Genomic DNA, 19,510 nt, shown 5'->3' on the forward strand with positions numbered 1-19,510 from the left:
ATTTACGGTAGAAAATCTTGAGGGAGTTCTTGTAAATTACTCCCATATTCTACAAGGAATTTTCTAGAAAATTCTCGGAAAAAATCATGATGGCATTCCAGAAAGACTTCCTGAGAGGATTCCTGAATACCAGGGGGAATCCCGGAAGGCATTCCTAGAGAAATCCCTGAAAGAATTTTTGGAGGATTTCCAAAGGCTTTCCTGAAGGAATCCCAGAAGGAATTCTTGATGAAATCCCAGAAGGAATTCCTGGAGGAATTCCAGAAAGAATTCATGAAGAAATCCCAGAAGGAACTCCCGGAGGAATAACAGAAGGAATTCCTAAGAAAGAATGCCAGTAGTTATTCCTGGAGGAATTCCACAAGTATTCCTGGATGTATTCCAGAAGAATTTAATTCCTGGGGGAATCCCAGAAAAAAAATTCTTCGAGAAATCCCGGAAGGAATTCCAGGAAGTATCCCAGAAGGCATTCCTGGAGGAATCCCTAAAGGAATTAAGTCATCAAGTCTTATGATTACAAATAAAGAATCATACAAATATGGAAATTTCTGGAGAAATCCCAGAAGGAATTCGTGGAGTAGTCCCAGGAGGCATTCCAGAAGGAATCCCAGAAGGAACCCAACAAATATTTTTGCTGAATAAGAGTGGAACAAACCACTCTCGAATAAACTTCAGCTTAGGAAACTGTTGTTCAGCTACTTTTGTTTCTTGGGAATTCCTGGAGGAATAACAGAAGGAAATCCTGGTGGAATCCCAGAAGGAGTTCTTGGAGGAATTCTTCAAGTCTTATGATTCCAAATAAAGAATCAAATTAATAAGTAGAAAAATAAATTCCTGATGGAACCCCAGAAGGAGTTCTTGGAAGAATCCCACAACGAATTCCTGAAGAAATCTTCAGAAGAAATTCCAGGAGGAAACTCGATAGGAATTCCTGAAGGAATCCCGGAAGGAATTCCTGAAGGAATCACGGAAGGAATTCCCGGAAGAATTCCAGAAAGAATTCTCGGAAGAATCCCTCCAACCCTGAAACGGTCGTGAACGGAATTCGTCGGAAGTTTTTCTCCACCAAAGGATTAATGCAAATGGATGTTGTACACATGATGTTTATTTAAATACATTTACGTTTAATATGTGATATTCGCACCGGCCACGTCCCTACAAACAGTATGATAATCCTCTTAAGCTACATCCAGAGGAGAGAACCCAGGCGGTGGCCGATCGTTTCTAAGGAACTGTTGCTCGATCCACTGATTGTAAAAACGAATCTGCGTAAACGTGGGTGGGTTGCCTAACGATCCACAATTGATTCCGAATGACAGTAATCCTGTAAGATCTCCATCGCAGTACAATCCAGACCCCAAACTGCCTTGGCATGGAGCAGGACCATTCGGAGCGTTGTCCATATTGCCGGCGCAGATCATGTTTTCAAATACTGGCATTTCCCTCCGCAATGAACTGCACATGTCGCGATCGTTAATGGTCAACGCCATGTACCTCTGGAGGGCGTTAACGTCCTGCACGGGTCCAGCTACGATCGCTCCCCAACCCGCCAAAAGGCACGAGTGGCCGTTAGCCACTATTCTTGTTCGTCTCAAAGCGGGTTCCACCTCGTTACTTGGGAAGATGAACGGTTCTTGGACCTAGAAATAGTTCAACCATGTTACAATCACCTTCTTCCCGATTTCCCCACCAAAATTCTTACCCTTATCACCGCGATGTCATTCTCCAACGAGTGAGCCTTGAAGTTCGGATGCACGTAGATCACATCGCCCAATCGAGTTTGCCTGCTCGCGGACACCAAACCAAGGTTCAGCACTCCGGCATGAACCCGCACCAGACGTGGATTGATCGTGTTATGGGTCCCGTTCAGAACACACTGTGCCAGCGTCAGCACATGGTTCTCGTTCAGGACGGTTGCGCCGCAGATCTGCCGCTCGGGACTTACAATGTAAGCCGCTGCTGGAAACTGGCCAAAGGATGCATCGGTACTGCCCAGGAACCGCTCATCCGGTAGCTGTTCCTTCACTACGAAAGCGGATGCCCCAAGGACCAAAAACAAGAGCAACGGATAGGGCGACATCGGTAGATAAATCACTCGTGAACGAATTCTAAATCGAAACTGCTAGGCTTCGGTGGAGCGAAACGTCAAACGCTGCCGTGTTTATCTACGCCGTAGTGCTGCTGCTACTATCTCTGATCGATCTTAATCACTGCGGATTAGCTGATAGGGGCACAGGCTTGTGCGGTTGAGGTCAACCCGGAGATGGAATGTTGGTCGGTGCATGTTGGTAGATGTGTGAGAAGTTCCTGAAATAATCACAAGCTATTGGAAGCGTAATCATCAGCTATTTGATAGACTTTATCTCATTTCCACGGCCGTTAATCCAACAGCTTTAAGGGCAATATATATACAAGATGTGAAATTTCGTCACCTCGTCGCAGGGTCTGAACAAACCGAACAACCTTCCCACACCTTACTTACCTACCTTACCGGTCAGACTAAGGCCTGAGTGTCCTCTGCTGTACGTGGGAGTCGGCTCCATTCTACGCGGTCCATGACTGTGCGTCTCCAGTTCCGCACTCTGCGAAGAGTTCGCTAATCGTCCTCCACTTGATTGACCCACTACCGGAGGAGTGGAAGGAAGGGGTAATCTGCCCCATTCACAAGAAAGGCGACCATTTGGAATGTGAGAACTTCAGGGCGATCGCTATTTTGAATGCTGCCTACAAAGTGCTATCCCAGATCATCTTCCGTCGTCTGTCACCTAAAACAAATGAGTTCGTGGGAAGTTATCAAGCCGGCTTCATCGACGGCCGGTCGACAACGGACCAGATCTTTACCGTACGGCAAATCCTCCAGAAATGCCGTGAATACCAGGTCCCAACGCACCACCTGTTCATCGACTTCAAAGCGGCATACGATAGTATCGACCGCGCAGAGCTATGGAGAATCATGGACGAAAACGGCTTTCCTGGGAAGCTGACTAGACTGATTAAAGCAACGATGGACGGTGTGCAAAACTGCGTAAGGGTTTCGGGTGAACTATCCAGTTCATTCGTATCTCGCCGGGGACTGCGACAAGGTGACGGACTCTCATGTCTACTCTTCAACATCGCGCTGGAAGGTGTGATGTGACGAGCCGGGCTCAACAGCCGGGGAACGATTTTCACAAAATCCGGTCAATTTGTGTGCTTTGCGGACGACATGGACATTATCGCTAGAACATTTGGAACGGTGGCAGAACTGTACACCCGCCTGAAACGCGAAGCAGCAAAGGTCGGACTGGTGGTGAACGCCTCAAAAACAAAGTACATGCTGGTAGGCGGAACCGAAAACGACCGGATCCGTCTGGGTAGTAATGTTACGATAGACGGGGATACTTTCGAGGTGGTGGAGGAATTCGTCTACCTCGGATCCTTACTGACGGCTGACAACAACGTGAGCCGAGAAATTCGGAGGCGCATCATCAGCGGAAGTCGGGCCTACTACGGGCTCCAGAAGAAACTGCGGTCGAAAAAGATCCACCCACGCACCAAATGCACCATGTACAAAACGCTAATAAGACCGGTGATCCTCTACGGGCACGAGACATGGACCATGCTCGAGGAGGACCTACAAGCACTCGGAGTTTTCGAGCGACGCGTGCTAAGAACGATCTTCGGCGGTGTGCAGGAGAACGGTGTGTGGCGGAGAAGGATGAACCACGAGCTCGCTGCACTTTACGGCGAACCCAGCATCCAGAAGGTGGCCAAAGCCGGAAGGATACGTTGGGCAAGGCATGTTGCAAGAATGCCGGACAACAACCCTGCAAAGCTAGTGTTTGCAACGGATCCGGTTGGCACTAGAAGGCGTGGAGCGCAGAGAGCACGATGGGCGGACCAGGTGGAGCGTGACTTGGCGAGCATTGGGCGCGACCGAGGATGGAGAGCGGCAGCCACAAACCGTGTAATGTGGCGTACTATTGTTGATTATGTCTTATCTTAATGATGTTGAACAAATAAATGTATGTATGTATGTTGATTGACCCACCTAGCTCGCTACGCACCACGTCTTCTTCTACCGGTCGGATGGCTCTCGAGAACCATTCTAATCGAGTTGCTCTCCGACGTACTAATGACGTCACCGGCCTTCCGATTTTCACGGTGTGGACGGTGGTAGGTTCTCTCAGCAGCCAATGCAGCTCGTGGTTCATTAGCCTTCTGTAAGTCCCGAATGGAATTCACTACACCGTAGATGGTACGCAACACCTTCCGTTCAAAAACTCCAAGGGAGCGTTGGTCCTCTGCACATAGAGTCATTTTTTCGTGCCTATAGAGGACTACCGGTCTTATCAGCGTTCTATAGATAGTTCACTTCGTGTGATGACGAACTTTGTTCGATCGTAGAGTTCTGCGGAGTCCTAAGCAAGTTCGATTTGCTGCCACAATGCGTCTTGCATTGCTCTGCTGATGTCGTTGTCGGTGGTCACAAGTGAGCTCAAGTACACGAATTCTTCAGCGAAACCATACAGCTAAACAGATTTCGTGAAAATCGTCCTACTCGTGTGGCTCTCCTTATTACACCCTCTAAATCAATGTTAAACAACAAGCACAAAAGACTATCCACCTTGCCGTTACCCTCTGCCAAATTGGAAGGGACTTGATAGTGTCCCTGATATTCGAACTGCGCACATCACTTGATCCATCGTCGTCTTGATCAGTCGTATCACTTTATCAGTTTATCCGGTAATCCGTATTCGTGCATAATCTGCCATAGCTGTTCTCGATCGATTGTATCATACGCCGATTTAAAATCGATGAACAAGTGATGTGTGGGCACGTTGTATTTACGGCATTTCTGCAACACCTGGCGGATGGCGAACATCTGGTCCACTGTAGCGCGTTCACCCATGAATCCAGCCTGATATTGTCCCACGAACTCTGTTGCAATCGGTGATAGACGGCGGCATAAAATATGACAGAGTATCTTGTAGGCAGCGCTCAGTAGTGTGGTCCGGCTGTAGTTCCCGCAATCCAAGTTGTCGCCCTTTTTGTAGATGGGACTCACGATACCTTCCATCCATTCCTCCGGTAATACTTCCTCCTCCCAAATCTTGGTAATGACCCAGTGTAGTGCTCTCACCAGTACTTCTACACCGTATTTTAGAAGCTCGCTTTCTAGTTGATCTGCTCCAGCGGCTTTGTTGGTTTTCAACCGGCCAACCTCCTCCTCAATCTCTTGGACGTCAGGGGCCGGAAGTCTTTCGCCCTGTGCACATACTCCTAGATCTGTTACCACGCCACCTTCGGTACTTGCAACGCAACGTCGCCATTGAGGTGCTCATCGTAATGCTGCCGCCACCTCTCGACCACCTCACGCTCGCTCGTGAGAATATTCCCGTGATTATGTCGGCACATGTCGGCTTGTGGCACGAAGCCTCTGCGCGAGCGGTTCAGCTTCTCGTAGGACTTTCGTGTGTCCTTAGCGCGATACAGCTCTTCCATCGCTTCGCGATCTCGATCTTCCTGCTATCACTTCTTCATCCAGAAAACTGAGTGCTGCCTGTTCCGCGCCTGTTTGTAACGTGCCTCATTCGCTCTCGTACGGTGTTGTAGCATTCTCGCCCATGCTGCATTCTTCTCGTTTTTCAACTGTTCACATTCGCCGTCGTACCAGTCGTTTCTGTGATTCGGAGTCACGAAGCCTCGTGCTGTAGCCGAGGTACTACCTATGGCGGATCGGATGTCCCTCCAGCCATCTTCAAGTGTAGCTGCGCCAAGCTGCTCTTCCGTTGGTAAGGCCACTGCTAACTGCTGCGCGTAGTCTTGAACCACTCACGCAAAAAAAATCCGTTACGATATACGTGCACTCCCAGTCACGGCAACGGAAACAAACGGGAACTATGCATAGCAACGATAACAACAATAAGAAATGTACACCGTGAACTAGATGTCACGGTTTCTAGAACGCCCATATTGACAGCTGGAACTAGTTCCAGTTCACGGTGTATATTTGCTTGTTCTCATATTTGCGTTTGTTTGTTCACGTTTATCGGAACGGTTTTCTGAGCGTGCTTCTACGTTACGCAGCTGCTCGATGTTGAGCCGCGGCGTTCGACTTCGACGCGTGGTGATAACTGTCGAAAGTTTTGAGCGCATGCATACAGCGACTAAGTAGTGATCCGAATCTATATTCGCACTGCGGTATGTGCGGACATTGGTTATATCCGAGAAGAATTTACCGTCGATTAGAACGTGGTCGATTTGGTTTTCTGTTTGATGGTCGGGTGATCTCCAGGTGGCTTTGTGGATATCTTTGCGAGGGAAGAAGGTGCTTCGGACTACCACTCCACGGGAGGCTACAAAGTTTACGCATCGCTGGCCGTTATGATTCGATACGGCGTGCAGGCTGTTTCGCCCGATTACCAGTCTGTACATTTCCTCCCTTCCTACCTGCGCGTTCATGTCGCCGACAACGATATTCACGTCACGCGGCTAGCAACCATCGTATGTTTGCTCTAACTGCGCGTAGAACGCTTCTTTCTCGTCATCAGGTCTCCCTTCGTGTGGGCAGTGGACGTTAATGATGCTGTAGTTGAAGAAACGGCCCTTAACTCTCAACATGCGCAATGCTTGCGTTGATCGGCTGCCACCTTGTTCCCAGTTCATTGGTGGTTCCACAGCTTTGGTAGAAGGTGGCCGCTCGATGCCCCCTTTCCCACACTTCTGTTCAGTCCAACAAAGCTCCTGCAACGCCACGATGTCGAAGTTGCGGGGATGTAGTTCGTCGTAAATTATCCTGTCACATCCTGCGAAACCTAGTGACTTGCAATTCCATGTTCCAAGTTTCCAATCGTAGCCCTTATCACGTCGCGTGGGTCTTTGCCGATTGTATCGAGTCGTATTTTCTCCTATGTTATTCGCAATGGGGATTTTTACGGGTGACTTATTGGGCCTACGCCAACACTCCTGTCTCGCCGGAGGGCCATCGTGCCAGTTCTGTTTAACGTCCCAACCAACACTGGGACGACCACGCTGATGGGGCTACCACCTTGGATCTAGCTGGGCGTGGGGCAGCGTTTCTTACTTAGCCGCTGGATACCAGAACAGACGCTGTTTGGTGCGGCTCAACAAACGGTCAAATCGTACCTCCTCAATCTAGCTGAAGTCAGAAGGACAACAGTGCCCAGGCTGCACTCAGGGATAGGGTGCGACTCAAAACTCTTTGCGTGCCGCACACTCTGCTACGAGACAGCACAACAAACTAGAAGGAGACGAGTACGCGCAATCGGTTGTGTGTTGCTCGCTTGCTTGTGCAAGCTAATTGATTTTTTTCTGTTTGGAGACAAGCACAGTCCCAAGCACCGTGCATTACTCCCTGCGCCGTAGAGCTGGTGCTGCGATTGTCTCTCGCACAGTTACGAAAGCTCTCACTTATACGTCTCTTGTCTCTCGGCAAAACGGGAGACGAGCACTTGCGATTGTGTGAAGCACACGCTTTTTTCGCACCGCACGGTGCATGCCGCCAATCCCTGGCTGCACTACCAGCTAAGCACACAACTCTTAGCTGGCGGTCTTTGTCATCGCTTGACCCGTGGAAGCATGAGGTAGGAACTTGTGAGGACCAGAGCTATGTTGGCCGCTCTCCTTATCGACTCACCGTTTTGCAGCCCACAAACAAACGTAGCGCCGACATTACGTCCGATCAATCGTCTAATCGCGGATATCCAGCTGCGCATTATTGCTAGGATCCATCAACAGGAGAAGAAAATCGGGTGCCAGTTCAACACACGACGACTGGAAGACGCTGCGGTCAAAAGGTCCTTCGTCGAGGAGCAAGAGAGCCGTGCTGCTGATACTAGGGAAGGTGGAAGCGTAGAAGATCAATGGAGCGCCATCAAGAACGCCTTCATAGCTATCGGCGAGAATTATTTGGGTGAGCTACGCACCCGGAGAAAACAGTGGATCACATATACTACCTGGAGGAAGATAGAGGAGCAGAGAAAGGGCAAAGCCGCGATAGAGCCAACGAAAACACGAGGAGCCGTAGCCGTAGCCCGTCAGCGCTACGTCGGCTTTCGAGAAGGAAGTGAAACGCTCATGTAGCCGAGACAAAAGAGCATGGGCGGACTCCATAGCCGACGAAGGCGAGAAAGCCGCAAACACCGGCGACATCCGTCTCCTCTACGATGTTTCACGTGGCCTTAGTGGGACTAAGATGAATGCTACGATGCCCGTGACGGACACGTCTGGACATTTACTGACCGATCCGGCTGACCAGTTGAAACGTTTGTTAGAGCACTTTGGAACCCTTTTTCAAGTGTCGGTCACGCCATCAACACCTCAACATGATCCGCCAAGGGTTCGCCGCATTACCCGTGTCAACACCGAAGCTCCATCAGTGTAGGAGATAGAAACAGCCATCCGTAGCATGAAATCGCATATCAGCTGAGAAGCTCAAAGCTGACCCCGTAGTATCCGCACAACTGCTGCATCAATTATTCTGCAACATATTGGAAACCGCGACATTTCCGGCCGACTGGATGCAAGGCGTCTTAGTAAAGGTACCCAAAAAGGGTGACCTGACTGTATGCGATAATTGGCGGGCCATCATGTTACTGTGTATCGTTCTCAAAGTCCTCTGCAAAGTGATCCTTTACCGGATACAGGAGAAGATTGACGCGACTCTCCGACGGCAGCCAGCAGGATTCCATGCCGGACGTTCCTGTGTGGACCATATTGTCACGCTCCGTATCATCCTGGAGCAAATCAATGAATTCCAAGAGTCTCTCTACCTGGTGTTCATTGATTACGAAAAAGCTTTCGACTGTCTCAATCACGAAAACATGTGGGAAGCCCTCAGGCGCAAGGGTCTCGCTGAGAAAATCATCGGCCTCATTGAAGCACAGTACAAGGCATTTTCGTGCCTAGTACTGCACAACGGTGTTTTGTCCAATCCAATCCCATCCGGGTCGTTGCTGGACTGAAGCAAGGATGTATACTATCACCACTACTGTTCCTCATCGTAATTTAGGTGCTGTGGCAGCCCCTTACCATGGAGCACCCAAATGACTTCGAATTGGCTGATGACGTTGCTCTGCTAGCTCAACGGCGCTCTGATATGCAGAACAAGCTCGATGATCTTGCCAATCACTCCTCAGCGGCAGGTTTTTCCATCAACGTCAACAAGACCAAATCGTTGGATGTCAACACGGTCAACCCTTCCAGCTTTAGGGTAGCTGGGCAATCAGTGGAGAATGTTGAAATCTGTGCTGCTGTACGCCAGTGAAACTTGGTGTGTATCATTGGAGAATACTCAACGGCTGCAGGTCTTCATCAATAGATGTTTTCGGTTGTATTATTCGTGCATAGTAGCCTCACAATTGGATTTCCAACGTGGAGCTCCATTGTCGATGTCATCGAAAGCCGATAGCGACAAATATTCGGGTGCAAAGTAGAGGTGGATCGGGCACACTCTACGCAGGGGCGGAAATGGAATCTGCAAGTAAGCATTATATTGGAACTCAGCAGGACATCGCAACAGAGGCAGACCCAGAGGCTCATAGCGGAGTAGCCTGAACAACGAAATAAAGCAAATCGACAGACATTTGACCTGGCCACAGCTGTGGTGCACAGGTCAAGGCGATAGCGGGCAATCGCCCAGAATGGAGATCTTCTAATTCGGCTATAATTTTCAATTTTAAGCTATGAAGTTAAAGATTATAATCATACACTTTTGTAGGAGATGATTCCCCTGAATCTTCATTAATAATTTATGCAAATTATAACAATCCATTGAACATATGATTTTCAATTCACAACTCGCTCCAAAATCTCCTCGTCAATCCACCGGTTGAAAAACCGCACCTGGCTGAACACCGGCGGATCATTCGCCAGCCCACAGTTCGCTCCGAACGACATCAAACCCACCAACTGCTCGCCACAATACAGCGGACATCCCAGGTTTCCACTGCAGGCGGCATTCGAACTCTGAAAGAGGTTTCCACCGCAAAGCATACTCTCCCGGACGCGCCCCTCGTGAATGTGCGCCTCGTTGCACATGTCCCGATCCAAAATCTCCACGCTCAGGTACTTCTGGCCGGATTCGATCTTACCGGATGTGGTCTGAAATAGGTAACGAATCAATAGGCTCTCAGTTGTTATATTTAAACACTAAAAAGATGACGTTCAGATTACCGTTCGTTGAATGTTCCACCCCGGCAGGAGACAAACCCCCTCGCTTGGAGTGATCCGTTTCCGACGGACAGCCAACTCGACCGTGTTGGACGGCAGCTTGAACTCCCGATCGACTCGTACCAGAGCGATGTCATTGCGCAGGTTGAACGCGGTGAAGTTCCGATGGACGATGATTTCACGCCCACTTCTGGTCTGTCGCTCTACAGACTGTGGAAACACATTCAAATCGCCGGCGATGATTTCCACGTGTTCCGGCAGGTGCGTAGCAGTTCCGTTGAGTACGCATTGCGCCAGCGTGAGAACGAATTCCGGATGGATGACTGCTGCTCCGCAGAAGCTCAGCGTGGGAGTTCTGATGAAAGCAGCCGAAGGGAAGCTACCCCATGTTGATTCGGTTCCTCCGACTAGCAAGGGATCCGGTAGATCTGCTCCCACGGCTAGTGAAAACACGGCGAAGGTACAAACAGCGCAGATGATTGCGTGCGTCATCCCGACAAATAACGGTCTGTGAAATGATCACCAAACGATTGACAATTATGTTGGCGCTCGGCTCGGTATCATCGATGCGTTGTTACAATGTTACGGAAGCGGCTATCTTATCAGCAGCGTGGAACAGTAGCAGTCAATCATAGTTTCCGAATCAATCTACAAGCGAATAATTTTTCGATTGAGTTCCGTTCACTGGTGGATATACACTAGACTTTGTTCAGAAAATCGATCAACTATATGATGACAGATATATATATACCAATTACGATAAACTGTCGATTGGTCGAAGAGTATTGGAGTGCTTGGCGTTTTGTGTATGGTACATTAGGTGCGGTGGCGAATCATTCGTGACCGTTGTTGTTTCTTCTGGAAAATTATGATAAATTCCTCCACCACCTCGAAAGTGTATCCGTGGATTCTTTCAAGAACAGCTCCAAGGATTATTTTAAATATTACACCAAGAATTCCTCCAGGAACTCTTTAGGAGATTCGTTATGGAATTTCTCCTGGAATTTTTCCGCGACTTCTTCCTGGTATTTTCCAGAAATTCCTTATTCAAGAATTCCTGTAGGAATTACTCTAAGAATTTCTCCAGTAATCACCCTTAAAATTCCTCCAGGAATTTCTTCTGGAGTTCCTGCAGGAATTCCTCCAGGCATTCCTTCCAGACTTCCTGGCAATTCTTCCAGATACTTTTCTATGAATTTCTCATCGGATCCCTCCGAAAATTCCTCCAGATTTTTTTTTTGGCTTCATCCAGGAACTCTACAATAATTTTCTTTAGAAATTTCGCCAGGGATTCATCCCTGATTTCCACTAGAGATTGTTCCACGATTCAGCTATTCTTTCATTGGATCTTCCAGAAATTTCTCTAGGGATTTCTTCTGGAATTCCCCTACGGATTACTTCTCAAATATCGCCAGGGATTTATACTAGAGCTTATCTAGGGATTTATCCAGGAATTTCTCCACGAAATCTTCTAGGGATGCCTACAAAAATTCCTTTAAGAACTCCTTCTGGCATCCAAGAGTTTCTTCGGGAATCTCGGGAAAATTCTTCCACAGATTCCTCCAGGGATTCTTCCAGGATTTTTCTCAGAAATTTTTCCAGGAATACCTCTAGGGATTCCTGCAGGAGTACATCCAGGGATTTCTCGAAGAATCCTCCAGGGATTCATCCAAGAAAATCTCTAGGATTTTCTCCAGGAATTCTTCCAGGGATTCCTCCAGAAATTCTTCCATGGATTCCGCCAGCAATTCCTCCAGGAATTTGTCCATGAATTTCTCCACGGATTGAACCAGAAATTGGTCCAGAAATTCCTCCAGTAATTCTTCCTGATCCAGGAAATTGTCCAGAAATTTCAAGTTTCTCTAGGAATTTTCCCAGATTTTTTTCAATCATTCCTTCTGGCATTTCTTCCGGAATTCTCCAGGCATTCCTTCAGGAACTCCTTCCAGGAATTCCAGGAATGCTTCCAGGAGCTCCTTCAAGAACTTCGTCAGGAATTTATCCAGGAATTGCTTCTAGGAATTGTCAAGGACGACAAACGAATCGTAGTAACTAAGATTATAGATCATAGTAGTCCTGTTTTGTTCAATAAATCAGTCTATACTAAACCGTCAACAGAGGCAGTCATCTTTCTTTTACTCTGCCATTCACGATAGGTTATTAGCCCAGCACACCTGTTGCCATTAGAAACGGAAGTTGTTTGAAGAACTTCCCGAACTGGAGCTTTCGGATGGAGACGCTATTGGAGGAGTGGCAGCTGATCGATTGCATTCGGAGGGATGCGGACGAAATCCCGGAAATCCAGGAAGACGAAACGGATACGGGCAGGAGAAGGCTCAGAAGGAGACGAAACTGGCGAAGAGGAAACTTCTGGAAGCACGTTGCAAATCGTTGCTGGTGGAAAAGATCGCGGATTCGCAGCTGGAGTACATCAAAGGCAAGTCCACTCCGAAGGCGATCTGGACAACGTTGGAGAACGTGTTTGCGAAGAAGGGATTTTCCGGCCAGTTTTACCTACTAAAGCAACTGGCCGTGATGAAGTACAGCGAAGCAGAACCGATGGAAGAGCACCTACTACGGTTCGAGCGGATCATCCGAGAGTTGGCGTCAGCGAACATTGTAATGCCTGAGCGGCTGGTGTTATTCAATCTGCTTCAAACCCTGCCGAAATCGTCCCAGCAACTGGTAACAGTCCTCGAAACGCTACCGGCGGAACAATGCACGCTCGACTTTGTGAAGGCCAGACTACTCAGCGAAAACATCAAGCGGAGGAACACCTGAGCTCGAGTCAGTTACATTTGATTCTTGATTCGGGCGCTTCGGAGCATATGGTACACACAGCGGATTTCCTTCAGAACGTGGTGAAGCTGAATCGACCGGTCCCAATCGTGGTCGCTTCCGGAAAGGTCGTGTATGGTCGATATTCTGGAACCGTCAAGATGACATCGCTGGTTGGAGGACGACGTATCGACTGCGTGGTGAACGACGTGCCATACGTGCCGGAACTTCAGTACAACCTGTTTTCCATTCGGTGCGTGGGCAAACTTGGCATGCGTGTGACGGACGTTTAAAGACGAAGCAGTGGAAATCAGCCGCGGCGGCGAGGTCGTTGCCACCGGTTAGTAGTCCGGCAAGCTGTACGTGCTGAACGCAATCGTGAAGCGCGGATCGGTGGACGAAGCACTGGTCTCCCTACCGGTAGACGAATACGAGCTATGGCATCGGAGATCCGACCACAGTAGTATCAAGACTTTGATGCGCGACGAGATGGTCAGCGGCATGGCGTTGAAGAAGGAAGCGTTCCGGGGAAACGAAGTCTGTGAACCTTGTGTGCCAGGCAAGCATGCGAGACAGCCCTTTAGAGTTGTCCCGGTTCCGAGATCCAACAGACCGTTGGAGCTAGTACACATCGACGTATGCGGCCTCCTAACGCTGACGGCCTGGAACGGAAAAAGGTATTTCGTTACATTCACTGATGACTTTACCCACGTATGTGGCAACCCTAATCCCACCTAATGCATCTGACAGGAGCCAACATCTATCGTGTATCCACAATGGAATCCTTTGTGGATACACAAATGTTTACATACAGATGTTGGATTCTTAAAAATGGCGGCCTCGCACCCTGGTGACTTTACCCATTTCCGTTGCCGCATACATCCTTGCGGCAAAAGATGAGGTGCTAGATGCGTTCAAGGAATACGCGAGCATGGCGGAGGGCCACTTCGATCGACAAATTCGTCGCCTGCGGTATGACAACGGAGATGAATACGTTGGAAAGGATTTCCGGTATTACTGCAGAGCCCGTGGTACGATGGTGGAGTACACCATTCCACACACGCCGCAGCAAAACGGTGTGAGTGAGCGTTTGAATCAAACAATCCTGGACAAATCGAGGGCGATGGTTGAAGATTCTGGTCTACCGAAGAAGCTTTGGAGCGAGGCAGTACAAGCGGCGGTGTTCATCATCAATCGAAGTCCGACGGTGGCGAAAACACTGTACGGAATGTGGTACGGACACAAACCGGACGTGTCCAAACTCCGCATCTGGGGAAGCAAGGCCTACAGCTATATTCTGAAGGAGAAACGATCCAAGCTGGGCGCGCGTAGCCAGGCGTGTTACTTTGTAGGCTACGGTGTAAATGGATACCGTTTGTGGGAGAGTCGTAAGCAGAAGGTGTACCTTGCTCGGGATGTCGTCGTCAGTGAATCTAAGTGTGAATCGACCAACGAAATCACAATGAAGGAAAACGATGTACACCCGATTTGGACCCGGTCTGAGCCACAGGATATCCCGGAAGAGCCGGTAACTGAAACCGAGCCGGAAAATGATGTTGATCAGCCGATCGTCACTCAGGACGATGGAAATGATAGCTTTTTTTCACTGGAAAAAGAAAAAGAAGAACTTATTGCGAGAAGAGCAATCGTGTCTGGAGGCCCCCCAGCGAAGTTGGACGATTATTCTTGCCTGGCGTACGCGTTGAACGCCGAAAACCATGTTGAAAACCTACCGGATACCATAGAAGAAATGAAGACGAGGGAAGACTGGCCGCGGTGGCGTGAAGCCATCTAGGATGCGCTAAAACCGCTAGCGACGAACAACACCTGGGACCTTCAGCCGGCCTGGAACCTGGGAAAATCGTTGGATTGCAAAATGGAAGTTGAAACCGGATGGCACCATCACCAAACACACGCAGCGCCAACCTCAAGGATTTGAGGAGGGGAATCGAGCCTGCCGGCTGAACAAATCCGTCTACGATGTGAAGTGAGCAAGCGCTCGTGCAGATGCGGCATATGAGGTCAACTGGAGTCGAAGAGTCTTGAGTGAATTCGGTGCGCAAGAGGAGCAATCGCCACCATTGTACGAGGACAACCAACCGACCATTGCATTGCCATTATGGAGTCAGCGGGACCTTTGAAGCGGCTGAAGCATACTGATGCAGCAGAAACCGACCCGTTCACAAAACATTTGTCAAAGTTGCCATTCCGGAAGCAGTTTTAGGAGGGGCATCAAGGACGACAAATGAATCGTAGTAACTAAGATTATAGATCATAATAGTTCTGTTTTGTTCAATAAATCAGTCTATACTAAACCGTTACCAGAGGCAGTCATATTTCTTTTACTCTGCCATTCACGACAGGAATTCGTTCAGGAATTATTCCAGGAGTTTCTGCAAACATTTCTTTGAGAATTCCTCCAGAAATACCTCCAAAGATTTCTCCAGAGATTCCTCAAAGAATTCCTCCAGAAACTCCTGGGATCCCCACTCCAGAAACTCAAGGGATCCCCACAGAAATTTCTCCAGAAATTCATTAAAGAATTCCTCCAGGGATTTCTCTAGCAATTCTTTAGAGATTCCTCCAGGGATTATTCCAGGAATTGGTCCAGTAATTCGGCCAGGAATTTCTCCAGGCATTCCTCCAGGAATTCCTCCAGACGTTCCTCCAGGAGATCATCTAGACATTCCTCCAAGAATGCTTCCTGGAGCACTTTCAAGAACTTCTCCAGGATTTTTTCAATTAATCACTCCGGAAATCCTTCCAGGAATTTCTTTAGAAATTTCTCCAAGAGTTCCTCTAGAAATTCCTCCACAGATTCCTCCAGAGATTCTTGAAAGAATTCCTCCAGGGAATCTTCCAGAAATTATTCCAAGTATACCTTCAGGAATTCCTCCAGGCTTTCCTTCCGTAAACCTTTCAGGCGTTCCTTCAGGAACTTTCTCTCTCTTCTTGGCGTAACGTCCTCACTGGGACAAAGCCTGCTTCTCAGCTTAGTGTTAAATGAGCACTTCCACAGTTTTTAACTGAGAGCTTCCTCTGCCAATGACCATTTTGCATGTGTATATCGTGTGGCAGGCACGAAGATACTCTATGCCCAAGGAAGTCAAGGAAGCTTCCTTTACGAAAAGATCCTGGACCGACCGGGAAACGAACCCGTCACCCTCAGCATGGTCATGCTGAATACCCGTGCGTTTACCGCCTCGGCTATATGGGCCCTTCAGGAACTCCTTCTAGTAATTCCAGGAGAGACTCCAGAAGCTCCCTCAAGAGCTTGTTTAGGAATTCCTCCATAAATTCCTCCAGAAATTCTTCCAGGAATTAATTCAGGAGTATGTTCAAAAATTTCTTCGGGAATTCCTCTAGAAATACCTCCACAGATTTCTCCAGAGATTGTTCAAAGAATTCCTCCAGAAATTCCTGCAGGTATTTCTCAAGGAATTCCTAAAGGGATCGCTACAGTAATTTCTCCATAAGTTCATCCAAGAATCCCTCCAGGGATTTCTTCAACAATTCATCCAGATACTTCTCCAGGAATTCCTCCTGAAATCGTACCACGGACCTCTTCAAAAATTATTCCAGGGATTCTTTGCATTCCTCCAGAAATTTCTTTAGAAATTCCTCCTGAGACTCTCCATGAATTTATCCAGGAATTCGTCCAGGAATTCCTCCAGACGTTTCGTCAGGAACTCCTCCAGGCATTCCTCCAAGAATGCTTCCAGGAACTCCTTCTCCAGGATTTCCTCCAGGAATCCCTACGGAAATTCTTCCAGGAATTAATCCCGGAATTTCCTCAGAAATTTCTCCAGGAGTTCTCCATAAATTCCTCCACATATTCCTCCACAGATTCCTCCACAGATTCCTCCAGAGGTTCCTCAAAGACTTCCCCCAGGGAATCCTCTCTAGGAATTCCTCCAGGCATTCCTCCAGGCATTTCTTCAGGAATTCCTCCAGGCATTCCTCCAAAAATGCTTCCAGGAACTCCTTCAAGAATATCTCCAGGGTTTCCTCCAGGAAGCCCTCCGGAAATTCTTCCTGGAATTAATCCAGGAATTTCCTCAGAAGTTTCTCCACGACTTTCTCCAGAAATTCCTCCACAGATTCCTCAAATAATTTCTCCAGGGAATCCTATAGAAACTCTTCCACGGATTCCTTCAGGCATTCCTGCAGGTATTTTTCCAGAAATTCCTGCAGGTATTCCTAGGAATTTCTCAAGCGATTCATTCAAAGAATTCTCCAGAAATCCCTCCAAGGATTTCTCCAGGAACTCGTTCAGTAATTTATCCTGGAACTTCCTCAGGGGTTGATCCAGTTATTGATCCAGAAATTTTTCTAGGAATTCCTCCAGGCATTTCTCCAGATTTTTTTCGGGCACTATTCCAGGAATTCCTCCAGACTTTCCTTCTGGAATTCCTCCAGGCATTCCTTAGGGAACTCCTCCAAGCATTCCTCCAAGAATGCTTCCAGGAGCTCATTCCAAAACTCCTCAAGGATTTATTCCAGGAATGCCTCCGGAAATTCTCCCAGGAATAAATCCAGGAATTTCTTCTGAAATTTCTCCAGGAAATCCTCCACAAATTCCTCCTCAAATTCCTCCACAAATTTCTCCAACGATTCCTCAAACAATATCTCCAGGAAATCCTCCAGAGACTCTTCCAAAGATTCCTTCAGGAATTCCTCTAGCCATTCCTGCAGGTGGTTCTCCAGAAATTCCTCCAGAAATCCCTTCATGAATTCCTCTAAGGATTATTCCAGCTATTCATTCAGAAATTCTTCTATGGATTCCTCCAGAGATTCCTCCAGAGATTCCTCCAGAGATTCCTCCAGAGATTCCTCCTGAAATTCCCCCACGAATTTCTTCAGAAACTCTTCGAATCCTCCCAGAATTTACGATTTCCCTCAGGGATTAGTCTAGGAATTATCTTGTGGTTCCTTCAGAAATTCCTCTCAGAGTATCTTCATATGCTGGGATACACATAAGAATGTCTTCAGGGATGCCTCCAGAAATTCCTGCAGATCTGTTTGAATTACTTCAAGGATTTCTAGAGAAATTATTCCAGTGATTTATACTAGAATTCCTTAAGATAATTTTACAGGGATGCATACATGAGGCAGGAGAACCAGAAGTCATCCAGAAATATTTTCCCTTATTTCTCAAAGAAATCCGTTAGGAGTGCATCCACGAATTTATTCAGCAATCGATCCATAAATTTCTTCAAGAATACCCCCTGCAGCTCTTACAAAGAAATTCCTTTTGAAATTTCACACAAGATTATTTAGGAATACTTGCATTGATTGCTTCTGAAATTCCTCCATAAATTCATAAATCCTTATGTTATTACTCCAGAATTTCTTAATGAGATTCATCAAGAAAAGCGTCCATAGATATTTTCACACATTCTTCCATGGAAAATGTAAATGTAAAAATCCCCCTCTTTTATCTTGAGAAAGTCATTCAGGGAATTTTAAATGAATTCTGCCTGAATCCCTTCGAAAAAATTTACTGAGAATTCAAGCAGGGTTTCTAAAGTTATGGAGATTCATCCAGAAGTAAATTTAAGAAGTCCCTTATAATAAAACCTCCCTTGGATTAGATTCCTTAAGATTTTAGAATATCCTACAGAAACTCCATTCAGGAAGCTTCCTACGGTTTCTTTATGAAAGTTCTTGTGAAAAATCTTATAGAATTTCCTGCATAGGATCCTCCACAAATTTCTCATAGAATTCCTCTAGAAAAACTTTCTTTAGAAATTCCTTTCAGAAATCCGTTCGAGAAATATTACAAGAAATCATCCAAAAAAATATTTTGAAATGTTTTCAACGATTCCTTCTGAATATCAAAGTTTAAGAATTCCTCCATAAATTTCTCTAAGAAAATCTTTCAAAGTTGCCTTCAGAAATGGTTCCAGAGATTTCTTTAGAAATGCTTTATGAGATTATCCAGATTTATCCAGAGATTTCTTTTGGATATCTTCTTAGGACTTTGTCCGAAATTGCACCATGGGTTTCTTCAAAAATATTCTAAGGAATCTGGTTTTTAAAATCTACTCGGTTTCTTCAGAAATTTTTCCAGGGATTCTTTGGGAGATTTCTCCAGAGCTTCCTTCGAATATTCTCTCAAAAATTTCTCCATTTCTTTAATGCAAATTTCAATTTCTTCTGAAACTCCGCCAGGGATAACTCTATAATTTCTTCAAGGAATTCGTTTTGAAAATATTCTGGGTATTTCTCTAGGGATGATTTCAGTTTTTTCTAAAGCGATTTTGTCAGAAATTCGTTCAAATAATCCGTCATAAATTTTCCAGAAAATCTTCCAGAGATACCTTAAGAAATACTGGTACAGGTATTCCTGAAAAAAAAAATCCACCAGTGTTTTTTTCCATGCATTGCTCTATGGTTCCATTGAAAATTCCTGAAACTTCTTCGATCCTAAAACTTCTTCTTGCATTCATAAAATCCTGCGGAAATTGATCCAGAGACTTCTCATTCAAGAATTCTGCTGAGATTATTAGATGGATTTTACTGGATATTTCTTCAGCAATCCCAGCAGAAATTTTTG

General features: G+C 46.9%; 3 protein-coding genes across 3 annotated transcripts in view; 1 reads left to right on the plus strand and 2 right to left on the minus strand.

Moving 5' to 3' along the window:
• Positions 1-19,510, plus strand: part of LOC115256083 (DNA ligase 4-like) — a 260,381-nt gene that overhangs the window by 63,603 nt on the left and 177,268 nt on the right. The window lies entirely within an intron of this gene.
• LOC115256070 (trypsin-like) lies at positions 1,088-2,137 on the minus strand. The gene is made up of 2 exons (XM_029854313.2): positions 1,703-2,137; positions 1,088-1,640 (listed from the first exon to the last, which is right to left on the minus strand). The coding sequence occupies exons 1-2, from the start codon at positions 2,078-2,080 to the stop codon at positions 1,179-1,181; spliced, it is 840 nt and encodes a 279-aa protein (XP_029710173.2). The 5' UTR covers positions 2,081-2,137; the 3' UTR covers positions 1,088-1,178.
• Positions 9,727-10,865, minus strand: LOC109414101 (trypsin-2-like). Its single transcript, XM_062846490.1, has 2 exons — positions 10,177-10,865; positions 9,727-10,104 (listed from the first exon to the last, which is right to left on the minus strand). Exons 1-2 carry the CDS (start codon positions 10,663-10,665, stop codon positions 9,790-9,792), a joined length of 804 nt encoding a protein of 267 aa, XP_062702474.1. The 5' UTR covers positions 10,666-10,865; the 3' UTR covers positions 9,727-9,789.

This window comes from Aedes albopictus, chromosome 1 (genome assembly GCF_035046485.1).
Source record: "Aedes albopictus strain Foshan chromosome 1, AalbF5, whole genome shotgun sequence".
In the NCBI taxonomy this organism is placed as follows: Eukaryota; Metazoa; Arthropoda; class Insecta; order Diptera; family Culicidae; genus Aedes; species Aedes albopictus.

Coding starts and splice junctions, on each gene's coding strand:
- LOC109414101 (XM_062846490.1), bottom strand. CDS start 10,665: ATGACGCACGCAATCATCTGCGCTGTTTGTACCTTCGCCGTGTTTTCA. Junction 10,105..10,176: donor GGTGGAACATTCAACGAACG/GTAATCTGAACG, acceptor TACCTATTTCAG/ACCACATCCGGTAAGATCGA.
- LOC115256070 (XM_029854313.2), bottom strand. CDS start 2,080: ATGTCGCCCTATCCGTTGCTCTTGTTTTTGGTCCTTGGGGCATCCGCT. Junction 1,641..1,702: donor ATGACATCGCGGTGATAAGG/GTAAGAATTTTG, acceptor AACTATTTCTAG/GTCCAAGAACCGTTCATCTT.